We start from the raw sequence: 20,859 nt of genomic DNA on the forward strand, positions 1-20,859 counted from the left end.
GTGAGTTTAAGGCTATCTGGTTTACATAGTGAGTACTAAGCTAGCCAGGTTACATATTGAAATCCTATTTCCACCATATATATATATATATACACATATATATATATATATACATACATACACATACATACATACACACACATATATGTGTGTATGTAATACATGCATGTGAATATACAGTTATATAATCACATAGTTATAACATACACATATAATATATATATATTTATATGGGATATATACACACATATATACATATAACTATGTATATATATATATGTATATGTATACATATACCTATCTATCTATCTATCTATCTATCTATCTATCTATCTATAACCCATGGGGTGATGGCGCTTCCCCCAAGAGCCATTTACTATCTAACAAAACCCCACTTCTAGTCATGGAGAACTTCTGAATTGTTGAATGGAGAATATAAGTCTCCTAAAACAATATGAGCTATTGTCATTGGCCTTGGTCACATTCCAGAACTTGAAGGTAAGACACTATCACTGAAGATACCACACTCTTAGACACGGTACTTGGAGGATTTGAGTTGGAGCTGACCTGGAAAGCCTCTTTGCTAAGGACTGGCTCTTACAGTATTGGGAGGTACTATGCAAGCTGCCAAGGAAGAGGAGCAATTGGATGTCCTAGCCACTTATAAAGACAACGAGCCACAGCCACAAGCATACAGGCGAGACATCCACACTGGTGCAACAGAGGCATTTTAATCTCGGGGGTGACTAACAGTTGCCTGGGCCTTCTGGGTGGGAGAGAATTTGTACTTGGTACTGTAAGCCTAGCCATGGCTGGAGAGGCCATAGACCTGAGAGAAGAACCCACTACTGCTGTGTTCCTAAACCAATATAGTTTATGACTGTTCTAAACATCCTTTTACCCACAGTCAGTGTAGCTCTCACCCTTTATCAACAAAGCCTCATTTTCCAGCAGATGGAGACTGTAACAGAGAGCTACAGCTGATCAAAACACAGAAAACAAATGACATCTTTACAGTGTACCCAGGAAACCCAAGGCTCAGAGACAATCTCAGATGAGGGGCCAGAGGGCCAGGATGCCTGCTGCTATACAGTGATCCCTACACTTCACAGGGAAAATGCACCCATGAAATGTCAACAATATGGCTGCATCAACAAGACACACATACTGACAGCATCAGTCTGACACGCCAACATGGAGGGGAGAAATTTTAGACCCTCCCCAGATGAAAGGAGGGCATTGTCTGCTGAGAGAGGGACAATGAGTTTTCTCCAGGGATGAACTCCTGAATACATCCTTTGTCCAATCCCAAGTGGTCAGCCCAGGACACATGGATGTGGGAGCAAAGCTAAATGGATTCAGTAGGCGGCATATATGTGCATATGCGTATGCGTGCGCGCGTGTGCGTGTGTCTGTGTATAACAATAATTAACGAAGACATTATGAACTTGGGATGGAGAAGAGGGGGTATGGGAGAGCCTGGAGGGGGAAGGCAGAGGTGGAGTGATGTAGATGCAGTACTTGTGACGTTCTGAAAACTAATTAATAAGTAAATACAATGCTGGCTCAACGTCAGTGGCCTGACCATGATGTCAGTGGCAATTACTGTAACGGGTCTGGGAACCATCATTCCCAGCAAGCTCTACCCATGGTCTGAATCACCCCCCTCCCCGTGAAAGGCTACATATACACATGCATATACATACATAATAACTGTTCTAGCATACAAAATCAGCTCCCAGACCCCATGATCCTAATCTCCCATGGGTCTCACAACTCCCTATCCCTAGATCTCTCATATTTTATGGGGCGTGGCTCTGGTTCCTTTCTCTACGTTGCTTGCTTTTCTCTGGACCCAAAATGTGTGGTGTGGAGGAAAGTGCCAGAATCTCATTGTCCCGAGGCTCGCCTGACCCTTGACTTCTGATCAGCTAAACCTGCAATCTCAGACACAACCCAGAACCCAGGTGAAGAAACCACTTCCCAGGGAGGGGGAGGGGAGGACCCGACTTTCTAGGCAAAATTCTAGAATTGTTTCATGTGTCTGCCATGGCTTCTCCCTTGGCATTCAGACTGCTGACTCAGCATTTGCGGAGCAGACAATGCATCAGGCACTTTGCTATTACTTCCTTTTCCAGTGATTCTGGGGATTGAACCCCTGGCCTCAGGTATGCTGAGCATGCATTCTGTCACTGGGCTACGCCAGCATTCCACTCATTTCATCCTCTCAACGACCCTGTAAAGTAAGTATTCTTATTATCCCACAGGCAGATGAAAGACTCAGGAAGGGCCAGCAGCCTCACAGACACGAAGTCACGTGGTGACAGAGCTCCCAGCCAAGCCTACTTCCAATGCCCACTGCTTTCTGCATCCAGGCTGATTATGGAGCTCTGGGAAGGTGAGTGACCTTGTGGGTTAGAAAGGACCATGACCTCAAGAGCTTCGTGTGCTTGCTGGTTTCTACATAGATACGTACACAGAACAGCGGTGGGTCTCTGCCATGGGGGTGAAAGCCTTTCTGCCGGCAGGTTGAAATCTCTTGAAGACCATAGTCAGTTAGCTTAAAGAATCCAGTTCTGAAATAAGAAAGGGCAGGCTCAGCGTCAAGCAAAGGAACCCATCCCCTCAGTCCTAACACCCATCTCCTGTTCCCTCCCTGTGGCAGTCTGAATAGGAAGGGCCCCAATAGACTCATGTGTTTGAATGCTTGGCCATAGAGAGTGGCACTATTAGGACGTGTGGCCATGTTAAAGGAAGTGTGTCACCATGGAGGCAGGCTTTGAGGTCTTATATACTTAAGCTATGCCTAGTGTGGCACACAGTCTCCTTCTGCTGCCTGTGGATCAAGATGAAGAACTCTCAGCTCCTTCTCCAGCACCATGTCTGCCTGCACTCCTGCCATGTCCCATGATGGTGAAAATGGACTGAACCTCTGAACCTGTAAGCCAGCCCCAATTAATGTTGTCCTCTGTAAGAAAGAGTGGCGGTGGTCATGGTGTCTCTTTACAGCAATGGAAACTCTACCTAAGACAGTTCCTTTCTATTACACACACACATTCCAGGCAAGCACACTGATTCAGCTGAATGAGGTCATTTTGAGAGAGCTTTCACAGTACTCTGGCCTATAGCTCTATTCTCTGGAGACTGGGTCATAGTTAAAGAATAATTTATCTGATGATTATAAAGAAGAACCAAACAGGAATTCTTCTTTTTAAAGATTTGTTTACTCTAGTCTATGAGTGCTTTGCTTACAGGCCCGGGACACAGTGAGGTCAGAACAGGGGGTCAGAAGCCTTGGAACTGGAGTGACAGAAAAGCAAGAGCCACTATGTAGGTTTTGGGAATTGAACCCAGTCCCTCCACAAAAGCAACAAGTGCTATAAACTGCTGAGCTGTCTCTCAAGTTTCCAAAAAGGATTTTTCTAGGAATTCAAAACTAGAGTGAAAAATTCCTTTGAGCAAATCAACAACAGATTTAAGCAGGAACAAAAAAGGATCAATGAACAATTAATTAGTTAGGTCAATTAAGCTTCTTCAGTCTGAGGGCGAGGGGGAAGGGCAAGCACAGAGTCACCGAACCTTGTGGAATAACATGAAGCATACAAAAGTGAAACTTGAAAAAGTGAAGAATAAACAGGCTGACTTATCACGGTCTCCGTGTTAGCCCTGCCAGAGAGTTCAGAGTCAACAGGACACTTGGAATGAAAAGGAGCACACTTGGAGTGTACCATGTGGGAATTTTTTAACCTTTAACCTTAGGCTCTTGAGAACCTATAACTTTAAACAGTTCAAATTTCTTGAAGATTTTTCTTAGAAAATCAACATCATTAACATATTTTTTAAAGAGTAAGCCATGTTTACCAGGACGTGGAGCTTAAAGGAAGCCTTTTAGAGCAGACAATTAAGACAATTTAGGAGTTTTATTTTTAAAAAGGTCTTGGGGCCTAGAAGATGGCTCAGGTGGTAAAATCCTTGATGTACAGACATGAGAACCCAAAATAGTATCTCCAGAATCTACACAATCAGCCTGACATGAGGGTAACACTGAAGAGCCTCAAGCTAGGGAGGCAGAGAACGGGGGGTCTCTTGCCAAATCAGTGATCTCCAGGTTCAGTGAGAGACCCAAGCAAGAGAAAGATATCTCAGGTCAACCTCTGGCCTCCACATACGTGTGCAGGCATCCTCCTACACTCGCTCACGTGCACACAGAAGCAAATGCGCACACACAGCTGCTTTCAATAAGAGCACTTTTGCTCTTGGTAAGACCCAGAACCACCTCCTTGGTACTCACTCCTGGAACTTTGGGGAGCAGACGATTGCGATGGACTCTGGTAACATCATTTGGTAGGAGCAGTGAGTGTGGAGATCCACACTGGACAGAAAGGCCGTTTGGGTTGGATGAGTCTGAAAGGTAAAACAGATCAGAGAATTTCCAGTGATCTAGTTGCCGTGCTGGCCTGCTGGGGCAGGCAGATCTGAGGAACCCCCAATAACTGGTCCCAACCCCCTCTTCAAGGAGAGAGCTATTTGCAGCCAGGAGGAATACACTCCATCCTCATGGTGTGTTTCTTCCCAGCACTGTGAGCAGGAGGAGTCTAACCCCAGTGTGTGTGGACTCTAAGGGTCCTTGAAAGATCAAGAGATTTGTAATGCAGCAATCAGAGTACAAGACTGTGCTGTGTACTAGAAAATGACTGTGGGGAAAGTGGAACTGTGTCACCAGACAAAACCTGGGAAGGTTGAGCGGATTCCGAAACCCTAGTAATTCTTGTATCTGAGAATGGTAGGCATGTCTTCTACTCCATACCTGGTTTCTGTCCTGGAGCATGTGACCACAACACACCACATGAGGATCATGACAACTGGTCACATAGCACAGAACACAGAGTTTTCCATGCCAATGAGGTAGCTGGTTGGCTCCGAGGGTTTAGCCAATAAGCTTCCCTTCCCAGACATTCCTTCCTGCAAAAGCTATTTAACCTGTGGTCCACCATGAGTAAGCCAGGTGCATCCATTTTTCACTACCAATAAGCAGTTTTGAACAGTAAGGACTTCGTCATACAGAGCCATGATGTCTAAGTCTCCTGCAGAAGGTCCTTCTGCACTGGCTCTGGACACTTACCCCTGAGTTAAGCCAGATCCTCCCTCCCCCAGCCTCAGACTCATTGCTGGCCTTTGGCCCCCTTTCCCGACTCCTCAGTTCCTAGCAGTGTCTGGGTGTCCAGGAGTTCGGAAACCCCAGTTTTGGTCCCAGCCTGCCTTGTTTTATTTTGCCTGGGCTGGGTCCCTCATCTCAGGCTATGTTTGTAGCCTAGTGTCTCTGTGTTTCATTTGTTCAAGCCATGTTCACCCCAGCAGCAAGGCAGAATCATGAATGACTGGGATGAATTTTATTTATCTAGAAACAAGATCTAACTCTGTAGCCCAGGCTTCCCTAGAACTCACTATGTAACCCTGGCTGGTCTCAAACTCACCTCCTGCCCCAGCCTCCTAAGTCCTGTGGTATAGCTGTGAGCTGCCAGGCCCAGAGTAAGGAGATGTTTATGTATTCTTTTCATACAAAGAACATAGTCAACTCAGCAGTCACAATGTCTACATATCTCAAAACATGTTATGCATCATATGTAGGTCTGTATGATTTTTGTCAACTTTATACCTTGAAAACATGGCATAAAAATCAGCTTTTAAAAGCTCTGAGAAACAAGAGGAAGATGGCCAGGATTGAGATGTCTAAGGCCAGGGTCATGGCGGTCAGGTAGGAGATCGTGAGCTGAAGGAGAGAGAGAACTTCCTCTTGAAGACTGGAGAAGACCTATAGCCTACTTTTTTTCATTAAAAATTACACTTATGTATGTGTGAGTGTGCACTGTATGGATGTGTGCATGTGTGTGTGTGTATGCATGTGTGCATGCATGTTTGCCTGTCCATGTCAGAGGTGTGTGTGCAGGTCAGAGAACAACTTGTGAGAGTCAGTTTTCTTCTCCCACCAGGTGAACCATAGGTGAGAGGCTTGGCGGCAGATGCTTTTACATACTGAGCCAACTGGCCAGTCCTCTTTAGTTGTTTTAAATCTCTAATTATGAAGAAATGGTGCAGAAATGTCAGAGATAAAACCAAGCCAAACTTCCATCCACCGTCCCTAGCTGGGTCCTCACGGAGAACGAGGCCCTCTAGTCTTGCATGCTTAGTTCTTCCTGAAGTCTAAACCGTAACTACCTTTGAGTCTAAACAGAAACTGTTTTGGAGCCAGCCTCTCCTTTAGCCTCTTCTTTTCTCTTTTTAAAAAAAGATTCATTCAAACCAAAGCTGTCTTACTTATGTTTCCGTTAGCACATGTCTGTGTGAATACATGCCACATGTGTGCAGGTGTCGTGGGTCGGCCAGAAGTGGATGTCGGATAGCTTGCTGCAGGAGTTATGGGAGGCTGTTTTAGAAACCAAACTCAGATCTTCTCAGAGAGCTACAAGAGCTCGTAACCACTGAGCCATCTCTCTAGCCCCTCTGCCTCCCCACTGCCCAGCAGCAGAGCCTCCTCCAACCTGAAGCCCTAACTCAGAGGGCTTTGTGCGTTCTCCTTATACAAACACGAGTCCCACTGTGCCCTTCTGATGTGGTGCTGCCTTAAGCCACATTACCTCGTCTGGCCTGCTGCCTTTTCTCTCCTTCCACACTGCTCCCCAGGTGTAAAAACATACCAGGGAGCTGCATGTAAGAAATTATATAACTTATAACTGCATTTCAAGAAGGCGAGACCCGAGCAGAGCTGAAGTACAGAAAGCAGGGAGTCATACTTAGAAGGTGAACTCTAAAGGGAGGGAGGGAGGGGGTGGCGGGAGCAAAAGGGGGTACATTCTAGGAGACAGAAAGTGGGAGGGGCAGAGCAGGCTACTGGAAGAGTCCTGTTTCCTTATTTGGGCAGTGTGTACACCTAGACGTTGGCTTAATGATTCAGTGTGCTGCACCATTAGTCCATGTACACTCACAAAGCTTTTGGATCATCAAAGCCAAGTCAAAACAAAATATGACCAAGCCATTCCACACTTACCAGGTAATCAGTCTGTCCAGCCAGCTTTGCCAAGAGCACCTCATCTCTCCCCACTCCCTTAGAGCCAAGCTTCAAGATGGCAGCCGCTACCATCCCTATGATTCGTGCCAGGACTTCCTGTTTGCTTTCCTTTGTTTTGTCTGGCTATGTAGCCCAGGTTGGCCACAACTCATAATCCAATCTCACCCTGCCGATTGAGAGGACTGCAGCTTCCCATGACTGTCGAGCCTTACAGTGTCTGCCCCACCATTGCAGCAGTGGGTTTCACTGGATTAATACTTGGCAGTGAGCTCCCAACTCTCGCAGGCACTCTCAGTCTTTTTCAGGCTAGAGCCCCGTGCAGGCGCGGGTGAGCATCCTGAGTGTCCCTGCTTGACGCACTCCCACCACGCACTGCACTTTTGCTCTTTAGCAGCCCCTCCCTCCAGCTGCCAGTGAATCACTTTCCTTGCTGTCAACTCTCCCCACCTTCGGGGTTGCCAGGACCAGCTTGCAACAGAAGCCTCCAGATAGCGCTCTCTCTCTTTGACCCTGCATTTCTTTCTGATGAAAACCACAAATCCCAGCTAAAAGAACCGCTCACTGCTGCCAGAGCATGGTGTACCTGTCCAGTGCTGACCCCTCCCCCACGACACTCTCCTTTGCCCCCCCCCCCCATTACAAATCATCCTAAGTCACCTTGGGTGTGACCCCTCTTTCTCTGAAACCCGAAGTGTCCTCTGCTCATCTGCTGAAGAACATAGTGCACTGTGCCTTGTGTGAGCAGATGCTCGTTTTCTGTGATCTTCTGTTTCTCCTTAGGTATAACAGGGCAAGTTTTCTATCTGCTGTTTCACATCCTTGAATTGGACAGACCAGTGAGTACCTAATCAGTTAACTGAGAAGGCTGCAATGGCAGAAGGCTGCCCCGTACATCAGCCCTTCCCTAGGTCTCACTATGGGTGTGTGTGTGACCTCTCAAATCTCGAAGTAAAACACCTGATTGTGACTTACACTTGTCACACGCCAAGAAAAACAGCTTGTTCTGAGAGCTCGAGGCCTTACAAATTCCAGAAACATTAGGAAGTACTCTTTAGGGAAGCAGCTGCGTCGCCTTGCCTTGAAGATCATCCTCAAAGCAGTCAATGTATGTGCAATCACTCGAAAACTGCATGTGCAAAGGGCAGTGCTTCTCCATATGACAAAGTGCAGCCATCAGACCCAACTACCTTGGCTTCTTTAAAATAGTTTCAATTATACAGCTTTTAGGTACATGGTCTCTATAGCATGTCCACAAACATTCTAGGCCAGCTTCCCCTCACCAACCAGCTCAGAGATACCAAAACATTCAAGAGCTATTTTTAGTAAAAGATTAAGTTTAGAAAAAAAGCTAAAAGCTCTCGGTGGTGCTGAGTTGATATGAGAGCACTAGTCATGTGTGCAGGGACAAACGGCTGGGAGAGGTGTTCCCCGGCTCCGACAATGATATGGAGAGAGGAGCCCAAGCCCAGGCTGTCCCAAGCCCAGGCTGTCACATTCGCTTACATGGATCCAGCCAAGAGTGAGGAGACCAAGATCATCCTGCATAAAGAAAATTTCTTCTTCGTTCTCCGTGTGGCAATAATCAGGCCCGCCATTTTGTCTGGGGATGAGAACATGTGTGATTGTGAATTCATTTCTCATCTGCAAAGGAGAAGACAGCGGGTTAGAGTTCCGAGGGCTCTCAGTCCCCACTCACTCGTAGTTGGGGAAGTGGAGCCACTGCACTCGGGCATGGTTCTCGTTCCTCCTCGCAGTCCCTTACTCTTGGGTACTCCATAAAGCCACAGATGCGGAGACAAGCCCCAGATCTCCCTCTTAGCACAGGCTGGGCCAATGACATAACCCTAGGGTCTTTCTTGTAACAGCCTAACAGGCCTGCTCAGGGATCTTGGGACACGCCCCAGAGTGTCTCGTGCACATGTCTGAAGGGTTTCCTTGCTTGGGCCTTGCCACTTAGGGCCCAAGTGGGATTTGTTCTAAGTCCCTGTTTTCTGCAGCATCAAGGAATGGGTTCAAGCCTTCCCTTCAGTGGGCTTGCCTTCCTCCCCGGCCCTACATCTCCTAGTGGATACTGCTCAGCACTCTCTATCCCAGGGTCTCCCTTCTCTGCAAAGGACTGCACACTTTATTCACAGGCCACAAAGGGGGCTGAGTCCTCCTCTATTTAGAATTAAGCCTCCTTCTCACCCTCCCTTCTTTTCTTTCTTAAGACAGAGTTGTATTATATAACCAATACTGGCCAGAATTCACTATGTAGCTGACCTCAAATTTGTGGAAAGTCTTCTGTCTCAGATTCTCAGGGGGTAGGATTACAGGCATGAGGTATCATTCCTGACCTGTATGTATTACAGTTGTATACTCATGCATGTGTAGGTCAGAGAAAAACTGTGTGTGTTGTTCTTCACATTTAGTTAATGTGTTTTTGTGATGAGACCTCTTATTGGCCCAAGACTTGTCAGGTAGGCTGCCTGTCAGGGATCTGCCTCCCACTGCCCCGGGGATCACGCCATGCCCTCTCTGTGGAGGGATTGGTATAGAGTCAGACTCCAGATACCCAGTCATGGGAGAGGCCACAGAGGAGCAGCCCCCAGTTCAGGGAAGTTACACCCGCTTACCAGTTTTCCACAGAGGACTCCACAGGTTTCAATGCCTTTGGCGGTATTGGCACTGGCAAGCTGGAGAAATTCCGAGCACAGATTACGGGGCACCACGATGTGGCGCAGGCCTTCAATGGTGGGAACTGAAATGGGCAAGAGGGAAGAGTCGGAGTCCGCAGGGCCAGGGATCCCTGAGCAGCAGCTGGAGCTGACAGCCTGAGACTGTCTCCAGCGATGGCTGCAGCTGGAGGACTGAGCCTGGCAGAGCTGAGTCCCAGGATTCCGGGCTCCATAGGGATCAGCTATCCCTCTCCTGCACATTTCTCCTTTTGGAATAGTGTTATCTTACTCCTGCCTCTCTGCCGAGCTTTGGAAGTGTGGATTACTAAGTGCACACACTCACAGCTGGAGAAGGATGAATGCCTCATCTAGAGCAGATGGAGATGGAGCTCCGCATTTGTGTTTTAAGATCCTGATCCTTCAAGAAGAGAAGATTTTAACCATTCAAGGTAAGATAAGGCTCACCTACTATCTTCCAAAAGTGTTTTTGAAGAGTGAAACATGATAGCAGAGGGCTGCTATCTCGGCTCTCGGAATCTTGTGCCAGGGGAATCTCATGTTCAGGCTATTCCGTAAGACTCAGGAAAAAAAAAAAAAAAAAAAAAAAAAAACAACCTCAAAAGCCAGGGACTGAGGAGATGATGGCTCCTTGGGTACAGAGACTGCTGCACAAGCATGAGGATCTGAGCTCAAGTCCCCAGAAGCCATATAAAATACAGGCAGAACAAGGCATATCTACAAGCCTACGGGAAGATGAGAGGTGGGGACAGAGGATCATCAGAAGCTCATGGGGGGGGGGACAACAAAGAGACCCCATTTCAAACGAGGTACAAGCTGAGGGGCTAACACTCAGGGTTGTTCTCTGACCTCCTGGAGTGCTGAGGAACACTGCCAAAAGAAAGCCAAACTGCCCCACAAGAAGATACAGTTTGTCCCCTAAGTAGGCATTACCAAAGCAGCTTATAAAACCTATCCAAGAGAGCAAGAGCCATTCATGAATTCCACAGAGAAGTTGTGTGAGACTCAGAAAGCTAGGGGAGGGGGGCAATGCAAACCTGCAGACTGAGCAACAGCATCTGTGGATAACGGATCAAGGCCTGGCACAAACAAATAGCCCAGCGACCATTCAGTCCACTCTCAGAAGGCATGTCAGCCCATAGGAAACACAGAACGAGAGAGACTTAAGGCCTTGTGGGCAGGAAGTTAGAATCTGGTTACTGGCAAATGATGGGACTGAATACTGAGGCTAAGAAGACCTCCGCGAGGTCTGTGGGGTTGATCACTCTGACTGAACAGAGGAGCTGGAGAAGCTTCAAGCAAGCAGGGAAAGCAGAAGCCAAGTCTAGACAGAAGCTAACAGTGCAGCGTGGTGGGTAAGACACTAGAAAGTGTTCCCCATTCTGACTGGTGTGAGGTGGAATCTCAGGGTTGTTTTGATGTGCATTTCCCTGATGACTAAGGATGTTGAACATTTCTTTAGGTGCTTCTCAGCCATTCGATATTCCTCCACTGAGAATTCTTTGTTTAGCTCTGCACCCCATTTTTTAATAGGGTTATTTGATTCTCTGGAGTCTAACTTCTTGAGTTCTTTGTATATATTGGATATTAGCCCTCTATCAGCTGCAGGATTAGTAAAGATCTTTTCCCAATCTGTTGGTTGCCATTTTGTCCTATTGACAGTAAGTATCCTTCACCTTCCAGGAGCTTTGCAATTTTATGAGGTCCCATTTGTCCATTCTTGATCTTAGAGCATAAGCTATTGGTGTTTTGTTTAGGAAATTTTCCCCTGTGCCCATGTGCTTGAGGCTCTTCCCCACTTTCTCTTCTATTAGATTCAGTGTATCTGTTTATGTGGAGGTCCTTGATCCACTTGGACTTGAGCTTTGTACAAGAAGATAAGAATGGGTTGATTTGTATTCTTCTACATGCTGGCCACCAGTTTAACCAGCACCATTTGTTAAAAATGCTGTTGTTTTTCCACTGGATGGTTTTGGCTCCTTTGTCAAAGATCAAGTGACCATAGGTATGTGGGTTCATTTCTGGATCTTCAAAAATTCAGGTGACAGTAGATGCTGGTAAGGATGTAGATGGAGAAAGAGGAACACTTCTCCACTGTTGGTGGGATTGCAAACTGGTACAACCACTCTAGAAATCAGTCTGGTGGTTCCTCAGAAAATTGGTGATAGTACTACCGGAGGGCCCAGCTATACCACTCCTGGGCATATACCCAAAAGATGCTCCAACATATAACAAGGACACATGCTCCACTATGTTCATAGCAGCCTTATTTATAATAGCCAGAAGCTAGACACAACCCAGATGTCCTTCAACAGAGAAACAGATACAGAAAAATGTGGTACATTTACAGAATGGAGTACTATGCAGCTATTAAAAACAATGACTTCATGAAATTCTTAGACAAATGGATGGATCTGGAGGATATCATCCTGAGTGAGGTAACCCAGTCACAAAAGAACACACATGATATGTACTCACTGATAAGTGGATATTAGCCCAGAAGCTCGGAATACCCAAGATACAATTCACAGACCATATGAAGCTCAAGAAGAAGGAAGACCAAAATGTGGATGCTTCAGTCCTTCTTAGAAGAGGGAACAAAATACTCACAGGAGGTATAGAGAGGGAGGGGCTTGAGAGGAAGAGAGGAGGAGGAGGAGGAGGAGGAGGAGGAGGGAAAGGGAGGAGGGATCAGGTATGGGAGGAGACGGTGATGATACGTAGAGGGTCAGGAATTTGAACAAATATTCAAATGGGGGATGGAGAACTGGGGGTAGAGCAAGATGCTCCCAGGACCCAACAAGGATGAGATAAGCTGAAATAACCAACAAAGGGGAGGGAGAACCTATAGAGACCATATCTAGAGGTTAGGCAAGGCCCCTGGTTGGGGGATGGGGGCATCCACTCATCTCCAAATTTTTAACCCAGAATGGCTCCTGTCTAAAGGAAATATGGGGACAAAGTGTGAAGCAGAGACTGCCCCACAGATACCAAACCCAGATCCTATTGGGGATGCCAAGAAGTGCTTGCTGACAGAAGCCTGATATAGTGTCTCCTGAGAGGCTCTGCCAGAGTCTGACTAATACAGAAGTGGATGCTCACAGCCAACCATTGGACTGAGCACAGGGACCCCAGTGCAGGAGTCAGAGAAAGGACTGAAGGAGATGATGGGGTTTTCAACCCCATAGGAAGAAGAGCAATATCAACCAACCAGACTCCATAGAGCTTCCAGGAACTAAACCACCAACCAAAGAGTACACATGGAGGGACCCATGGCTCCAGATGCAGATGTAGCAGAGGATGGCATTGTCTGGCATCAATAGGAGGAGAAGCCCTTGGTCCTGTGAAGGATCAATTCTCCAGTGTAGGGGAATGCCAGGGCAGTGAGGTGGGAGTGGGTGGGTGGGTGGGAAGTAGAGCACCCTCATAGAAGCAGGGGGGACAGGGGATGAGATAGGGGTGTTCTGGAGGGAAAACCGGGAAAGGGGATAACATTTGAAATGTAAATACATAAATTATCCAATAAAAAGAGAGAGAGAGAGAGAATGACCAAACCATTAACCAACTTATCTGTAAGTGAAAATTCTTAAATAAACTTACTATTTTACTTGATGATTAAAAAAAAAAAAGAAAAGAAAAGAAAGGAAAGGAAAGTGTTCCCCAGAGCGGAGGATGTATAAGAAGAAGCGGTTCGTGGAGGAGACTTCAGAGGGAACAAGGGAGGAGTCTGAAAGGGCAGCCTTCAGAGCCCAGCCGTCCGTCCTTCTTACACGCATTTGAAGTTGGGACACTAGTTTTTATGAATGAACCATATAGCCATCGGCCAGGCACAGTATTCACACTGCCCAAGCTCCTTACAGACTAGGAACAGTCCAGGCAGGGGTGATTCGGTGGCCTTTCAAAGAAGTCAGCCATTGCTTTGCACGTGGCACTAAACATTTTAAAAACTGCTTCTAGGAAGGTCTGCCTGTGATCTCTAGTTCACTGAACACATTTCTGTAGCACCCTTACAAGTTGAGGGTCTGACTTCTAGGAAAGTTTTTAAAAACTAAGATTAAGTTAAACTCAAGGCCTTAAAAAAAACAAAAACAAGACAGTCAAGGTGGTAGGTCAAAAAAAAAAAGACAGTACTTATCACACAATGTTCTGTTGACAGACTCAAGTAAGTGGGACCATGGAGGTAAGACAGATGGAAGAAGGTAAGGGGACTCACCATTTTCTATGACGCTTAATGCTCCAGGTTTCAGGGACCTGTCCACCACAGGTGGCTTAGCTGGCCTCATGCCTGTGTTACAGTCTGAAGTCTGCGTGGGCGAGAACGGTGAGCTGGGGGCCACATCTACACAAGGCTTTTCCAGATCAGGGAGCAGAGGCCCGCACGGGCCAGGGTCTACCTTCCCGAACTCTTGAACAATTTTCAGCCGCTCTTTTTCCAGCTCCTGCTTCTGGATCATCTCCTCAAAGGCATGGAATTGCTCCTGCTCTAGCTGCTTCTGCTTCTGCTGGGCAACCCTCTGTTTTTCTTTTTCCAACTCTTGCTGGATGGCGATATTTCGGGCAAGTTCCTCTTCTTCCTTTTTCTACAGAGAAAGTAAAGCTAACACCTCATCCCTCAGAAGAAAAGCATCGGTACAGAGATGTCCAAAGTATAGTTTTGCTCTGGTCTCATTTCCCAATCCAGAATTTATGCTTCGTTCTATACCTCTTAAAGCCATGGAGTTCAGCCCCCATCCTGTTCTACCAAGCCACCAGGAACCTATTTTCAAGGACAGCAAAAGTTCCTATCTTCAAGCTAGTGTTCATTGCCAACTTGACAGACTTTAGAATCTCCAGAAAACATGGCAATGAGCTGTCTGTAGAGGATCACCTTAGTTACATTACTTCATCTGGGAAGACCCGTCTCAGTTATGGGTGGGACCATTCCCTGTGCAGGGGATCCCAGCGGGTATGAAATAGCAAGAGAGGGTGGGATGCCAGAGTGCAAGCGTTCATGCTGCTCCCTCGTTTTCTAATCTCAAAGTTACACTGGCTTATGTTTAATGGGGTGGGGACATGCGCCAAAGCTCTCGTATGCAGGCCAGAAGGCAACTTGTGAGACTCAGCTCTCTGCTTCTACCACATAGGTCAAGGGATTGAACTCAGGCCATCAGACTTGGAGGCAAGCGTCTTTTCCCCAGTGAGCCATTTTACCAGCCCCTCCCTGTTTCTTGTCTATGGATGAAATGTGGCTAATTGCTTTAAGCTCTTGCTGTTGTGGGCTGTACCTTGATCTGTGAGTTAAAATGCATGCTTTCTCTCTTAGGTTGCTTTTGTTGGGGGCTTTAGCATGGCAACATGGAAGCAACTAGGGCACTGATGCTCTACTGCCCTGAATTCTTTATTTTAAATCATGATATACCTTAGCTGCTGCCTGCTATCTCAAACAAGGCTATAAAATAAAATCCAAGCTTAGACCTTCTACCTTGGGGCCTCCAAATCTTTTCTAGTGGTTATTTAAATACAGTGAGTGATATTTGAACTAAAAAGTATCAAATAATAAACCCCTTCCACTTAATAATGCCTTAGGAATGTATGGCTCAGAGCTACTCATCCTTCTGCTGATAGTCAGCACCGGTGTGCAGGACAGCACAGCAGACAGCTACCCATCAGCATGCAGGACACCCCTCCAGTGTGTATCTCGGCCCTATGGGCAGATGCTGTAGGGCCCTGAGTGTTTCTCCGCAAGCTGGAACTAACTATTCTAAATAAGACCCACTACACACACTGGGAGAATCAATGACTATAAAAAGTCATTGATTATTTTGGGATAGGCACATGACCTAAACTTCCCACTCCTGAGATCCGAAATGCCTTATGCTCTGGGGAGAATCTTCACTGTGGGCAGGTTTCTTGCTGTAGATATGGCAGAAAGGTCACAGGTGTCTGTCCCCAGGTCACCCTTTTGGACACAGAGGCCAAATCTGTTAGAATCCTTCACATCCCTACTGGTTGGTGACTCTTTTGAGGCACTGACCTTTGTGGCCCACCCCCCCCTAAAAACAAAGCAGCCCGTTAAGTTCACAGACTCCATTTCCCCTGGCACAGCGCTGACCCGGGGCTGGCTAGGTGGCACACATACTCTGCACACAGACCTTTCGCTCTTTATACTGCTCATATTCTTTGGTGTATCTTCTCAAGAGTTCTGTCTTCAGTTCTTCCGCTTTAGGGAAAGCGACGCTCTTCAATTTCTGAAATACAAAACCAGACCTGAGAATCAGAGCACTCCAATGTCAGCTGAGGGAGAGAGAAAGAAGACAAGAGTTACAGCAGCGCCTCGCACAGGACTGGACCCCCCCCCCCTCCGTCCCGCCTCTCTGTCCCACGCTGCAGAGGCAGCCCAGTTCTTCTTTCCGGCTCTGATAAGCAGACAGATGCTCTGCAGTTGCATGTCGGTTGCTCCGAGATGCTCTGGAGCTGAGAGACAGGCACCAGTGACAATAAGGACCCACCTTGACGGCATCTTTCTTCTCAGGAATGATAGCTGATTTGTAGTCTCGGTGTTTCGGAAGTTTTTCAATAAACAGCCTATGGAAACACACCAGAATGATTAGGGCACACAGAAACTGTCACATGTCCCTGAGACAATGCAGCCACTGGAAGAAGAGTTTCTAGGGGTCCTGGGGATTTAGACCAGGCAGAGCATACATGGCTTGCTCCTGTCAACTTCATTCCTGTATAGAAGTCCTGCTCTCTTCTCCCAAAACAGAGAGTAACAGCAAACACTAGATTCCTATGTCACAAAGGAGAGCCGAAGTGTGACTGAGATGGCCCAATGAGTAAAGGTACTTTCGGTCAAGGCTGGGTACCCGAGTTTAACCCTCAGTACTCACATGGTGGAAGAAGAGAACTCATCCATCCAAGTAGCTCACCCCCTCCATGAATGCCACACTGGCAGTGTCCCCCACTCCAACAAAATTAAATGTAAATTAAAAAATATTGACCAAGGAGGATAAAGCATCCATTGATACTTTGAATTCCAAAGCTGAGGAGATATTGCTGGCTTTAAACTAGACTGAACTACATAGTGAGAATGTCTCAAAACAGAAGAAAAGACCCCCCTCCCCAACCTCACTTAAATAAAAGCCTATCCTATGCCTAAAGTGTAACTCTGAAAAGTGTTTTCCTTGTGATATGACAGAAAGGGCCTCTGTCATAAAACATCCTTCACTCTGTGATGGCTAATCTTGGTTGTCTATGTGACACACCCGGGAAGAGGAAGCCTCAGTAGAGGAATTACCTCCATCAGAATGGCCTGCAGGCCTGTCTATGCAACAGCGTGTTGATTGCTAATTGATGAAGGAGGGCCAAGTCCATTGTGAGTGGTGGGATCTTTAGGCAGATGGCCTGGGCTGTATCAAAAAGGTCACTAAGCATGGACAAGGGAACAAGCCAGCAAGCAGCATTCCTCTGCTGATTTCTCTTCAAATTCCTGTCTAGGCTCCCTATAAGCTAAGTAAAAATCCTTTTCTCTCAAGCTGCTATTGGTCAGTGGCTTATCACAGTAACAGAAATGCTAATCAGAATCCAGGACACCCGCAGCCAGGGATAGTAGGCTAAGATACGCGAAACCCACGTCCATTATTGCTCTTGTGACCTTGATCTCAGGAGGTTTCTCCTGGGACTCAAAATCCTTCAGAGAAGAATGCTGTGCATCACTTCCAGGCATATGCAGCCTGCGCTGCACAAGCAGATGCCTAAATAACTGTGAAGGAAGCTCCATGCAAAATCATAAACTTATTTAACCATAGAGGCTGACAAACAACACAAGAGCTCTGTGGGTAAAGCCCCATGCTGTGCAAGCCTGCTGGGCCTGGCTACCCATCCAGAAGCAGGGCGTGATACTTGAGAGCTGTCCTTTCACCTCTGAACATGCAAATCACAAGTTATCCACATACCTCCCCATACTACAACAATGACGACGATTACTACTACCAAATAATAATGATGATGATGATAAATAAATAAAGGACTGTGTACATAGCCAACATCTGCCATGTGTGCATATGATCATCATCAGTAGCAGTCACAGGAACAAAAGATGAGGATGAGAACCATCATGGAGATCTAACGCCAGGGCTGGAAACGTCCTAGGTGCAGCACAACACAGCAGTGGTGCGGAGGGGTGCTTTTGTTTGGGGTTATCTGGTTGCAGACTAGAGAAAGCAAATACATCAAAACAAAGACACATCAGCAAACATGAAAACCACCTGACAGAGCAACAAGAAAACCAGGAAGCAAAATGGGAAAGGCACACAGTGAATATATGGCACCCAGCTTCATCTCTGATGAAGGAAATTCTAAGTAAATGTGAGATAGCGGTTTTACCATCAGATTGGCAAAGGCCTCGAGGTCGGCTGGTGCCTGCCCTAAGCTCAGGTGTAGGAAGATGTGTGTTCCCATGTGTTATCAAGACTGTAAAGAGATCTAACCCTTTTTCTTATTGGAAGGAAAAGATGGAAGACAATTATTCAAAATTACAATGTACATATGCACAAAATCTACAGCTTGGCTTCAAGGAACTCAAGATCAACATAACTACATCTATGCACATACCAAAATATACATACAAGAAGGTTCAATGTGGGGTTATAAAAACAGGATAACTACATGTGCAAATGTGAAACAAGGTTATCACTCACTCATTCGAAAACAATTTACCGAGCATCTCTATAAGGTGCCAGTCTGGGCTCTGAAGGCTGCTTTCCCCTCATTGCAGAGCACCCATTACAATGGAGAACAGACATTAAAAAAAAAGTATGTAAAAATAAATCAATACTACTGGGGATGGAGATATGGCTCAAAGGTTAAGAGTACTGGCAGATCATCCAGAGGACCTGGGATAGATTCCCAACACTCCTATGGAGGCTCACGACAATCTCTAACTCTAGTTCCATGGGTTATGACACTCTCTTCTGGTTTCCTCTGGCACCAGGCATGTATGTGGTACACAGACATACATGCATGTAAAACACGCCCCCCCACACACACATAACATAAATACATACCATTTAAAAAGGAATCAGTGCAAGGAAAGTCACCAATGCCAGGAAGGAAACAGGTAGAGACTGGGGCATGGGACTGGAGATGGAAGGAGCTAAGGGAAGCATAAGAGATGGCATCTGAGCAGGAACTAGATGAGAGCTGACTATGGAGAGATCCAGGAGTCTGTTCAGGTTGAGAAGGATCCATTTATCACTAAAAGAACAAGCTCAGGACAGAATACAGATGGTGTATTCATGCATTAAGGCCAAAGGTGCACGGAGGCTTGCTTGCAGATGTATAAATGCTATCTTGTTGGGACAAGTCCATGGGTGTTGTTACATGTGCCATTTGGGACATTATTATTGTTATTATTCATGCGTGTGATATGTGTGTGTGTGTGGTGTGTGTGTGTGTATACACGTGCATGCAGCCCTGCATGTGCCACAGTGCACATGTGGCGGTCAGAGGACAACTTGTGGAGTCAGTTCTATCCTTCCTTCACGTGGGCTCCAGGGATTGAATACCATACTTTCGTGGCAAGTACTTTACCCATAAGACATCTCTCTAGCCTGCCATTAAAAATTTTTTTTTAACTTGAATTCCTCCCTTTTAATGTCTGAGGGAAAATGATCATGAACAAGTATTTTTGCATAGAAACAGTTCACTCAGAAAGTCATGAGGACAGTCAATAAAAGATGCACTAAGGATCCTAATCTCATATTTTTCTGGTTTCTGAAGTTAATCATCGAAGAAGAAAGCCTGAGCAGGGAGAGCCCTTCTTTGGTCTATAAACCCCAGTCGCAGTAAACGCCTTCAATATGGGTGATGGTTCACTTTCGGAAGGAGGATTTGTGTTGGAGGAGGCTCACACAGTACAGCACACCAGGGCTGCTTGAATATTCAGAGTCCCTCCTGTGCAGCCTCCCGATGCCCATAAAAAGCTGTGAAAGAATCCACAGGCTGCCTTATTGTCTGTGCTCATCATGAAAGTATGTACTGATCCCACATGCTGGAGATCTTTCTTCTATACTGGGGTCTGCAAAAGGCAACACATTCCTTCAGCAGGAAAACTACCACCAAGAGGGGAGATATGCCTGACGTCATTAAGATGCCTGAACCGTGCTGGGAGGAAGGACAGACATGCCTTTTAAATCCCAAACTAAAGCATCCATGAAAGGTCCAGAACAAGATTCTTAAGAGTGGGGGAGGCAGAAGGGTGGTGATGTAGATGCCTACCTCCACGCCCCTCCCCCACACCCCAGCTGTATGTAGTAACTGGTGAAGTGAGCCACTTGGTGTAACCTGGCAGGAACACATCAAGTGAAAACCAGTCTGAGCCCCACTGGGCTAGCACTTCTCAGCAGCCACCCGCCTGTCATTTCACAGGCTCAGAACCAGGGTCTGGAATGCAGGTGCCAGGACACTGAAGGTAAGGCAGCTGCATCTCCTGCTTCAGGCTCAGTCAGCACAAGGCAGTCCCACATCAAATCCCACAGCCAACAAATCAAGCAAACGAGATGCAGGCCCCAGCCAATGCACGTCCCAGCCAATGCATGCTCCAGCCAATGCATGCCCCAGCCAATGCATACCCCATTAGGTTCGGCTTTTTTTCACAAGATCTCTTTATGGAAAAACCTGCTCTAGAATTAGCCCCCCTAAAACACAGTGCACTTCTTATCCCCATTCAATGACTTCCTCATGCTTTTACTTTGTATCTCTACAAAGAGCTATCTAAGCTGGGCGTGGTGGTAAACATTTTTAATCCTAGTAGTCAGGGGCAAGAGCATCTGTGGGTAAGGCCAGTTTGGTCAATAGAGTGAGCTCTAGGACAGCTATGGCTATGTTGAGAGATCCTGTCTCAAAAGCAAAACAAAACAACCCAAAAAAACAACCCACCTCCCCCCAAAACCTAAAAAACTAAAACAAAACACTCAAAAAACCAAAACCCTAAAAGAAATAACACCCTCTACCCCCAATCAAACAGACACCAACCTGTCTATTGCAGGGTTTGGCAAAGTAAAACTAATGGTCTAAATCCAGCTAGCCATCTCTTTTTGTACACAAGGATTTCTTCCCTTTTTCTTTTTCTTTGTTTTT

General features: G+C 46.4%; 1 protein-coding gene across 4 annotated transcripts in view; it reads right to left on the minus strand.

The window, feature by feature from the left end:
• Positions 1–20,859, minus strand: part of Stambp (STAM binding protein) — a 28,954-nt gene that overhangs the window by 1,505 nt on the left and 6,590 nt on the right. For all 4 annotated transcript variants that reach the window (XM_021164699.1, XM_021164700.1, XM_021164701.1 and 1 more), the window contains exons 5-11: positions 16,230–16,305; positions 15,873–15,968; positions 13,955–14,321; positions 9,682–9,806; positions 8,570–8,707; positions 4,292–4,404; positions 2,477–2,576 (exon numbers count right to left, since the gene is read on the minus strand). In XM_021164699.1, the coding sequence (XP_021020358.1) occupies positions 2,477–2,576; positions 4,292–4,404; positions 8,570–8,707; positions 9,682–9,806; positions 13,955–14,321; positions 15,873–15,968; positions 16,230–16,305 (1,015 nt within the window). The remainder of the gene's footprint in view (positions 1–2,476; positions 2,577–4,291; positions 4,405–8,569; positions 8,708–9,681; positions 9,807–13,954; positions 14,322–15,872; positions 15,969–16,229; positions 16,306–20,859) is intronic.

This window comes from Mus caroli, chromosome 6 (genome assembly GCF_900094665.2).
Source record: "Mus caroli chromosome 6, CAROLI_EIJ_v1.1, whole genome shotgun sequence".
NCBI classification, from domain to species: Eukaryota; Metazoa; Chordata; class Mammalia; order Rodentia; family Muridae; genus Mus; species Mus caroli.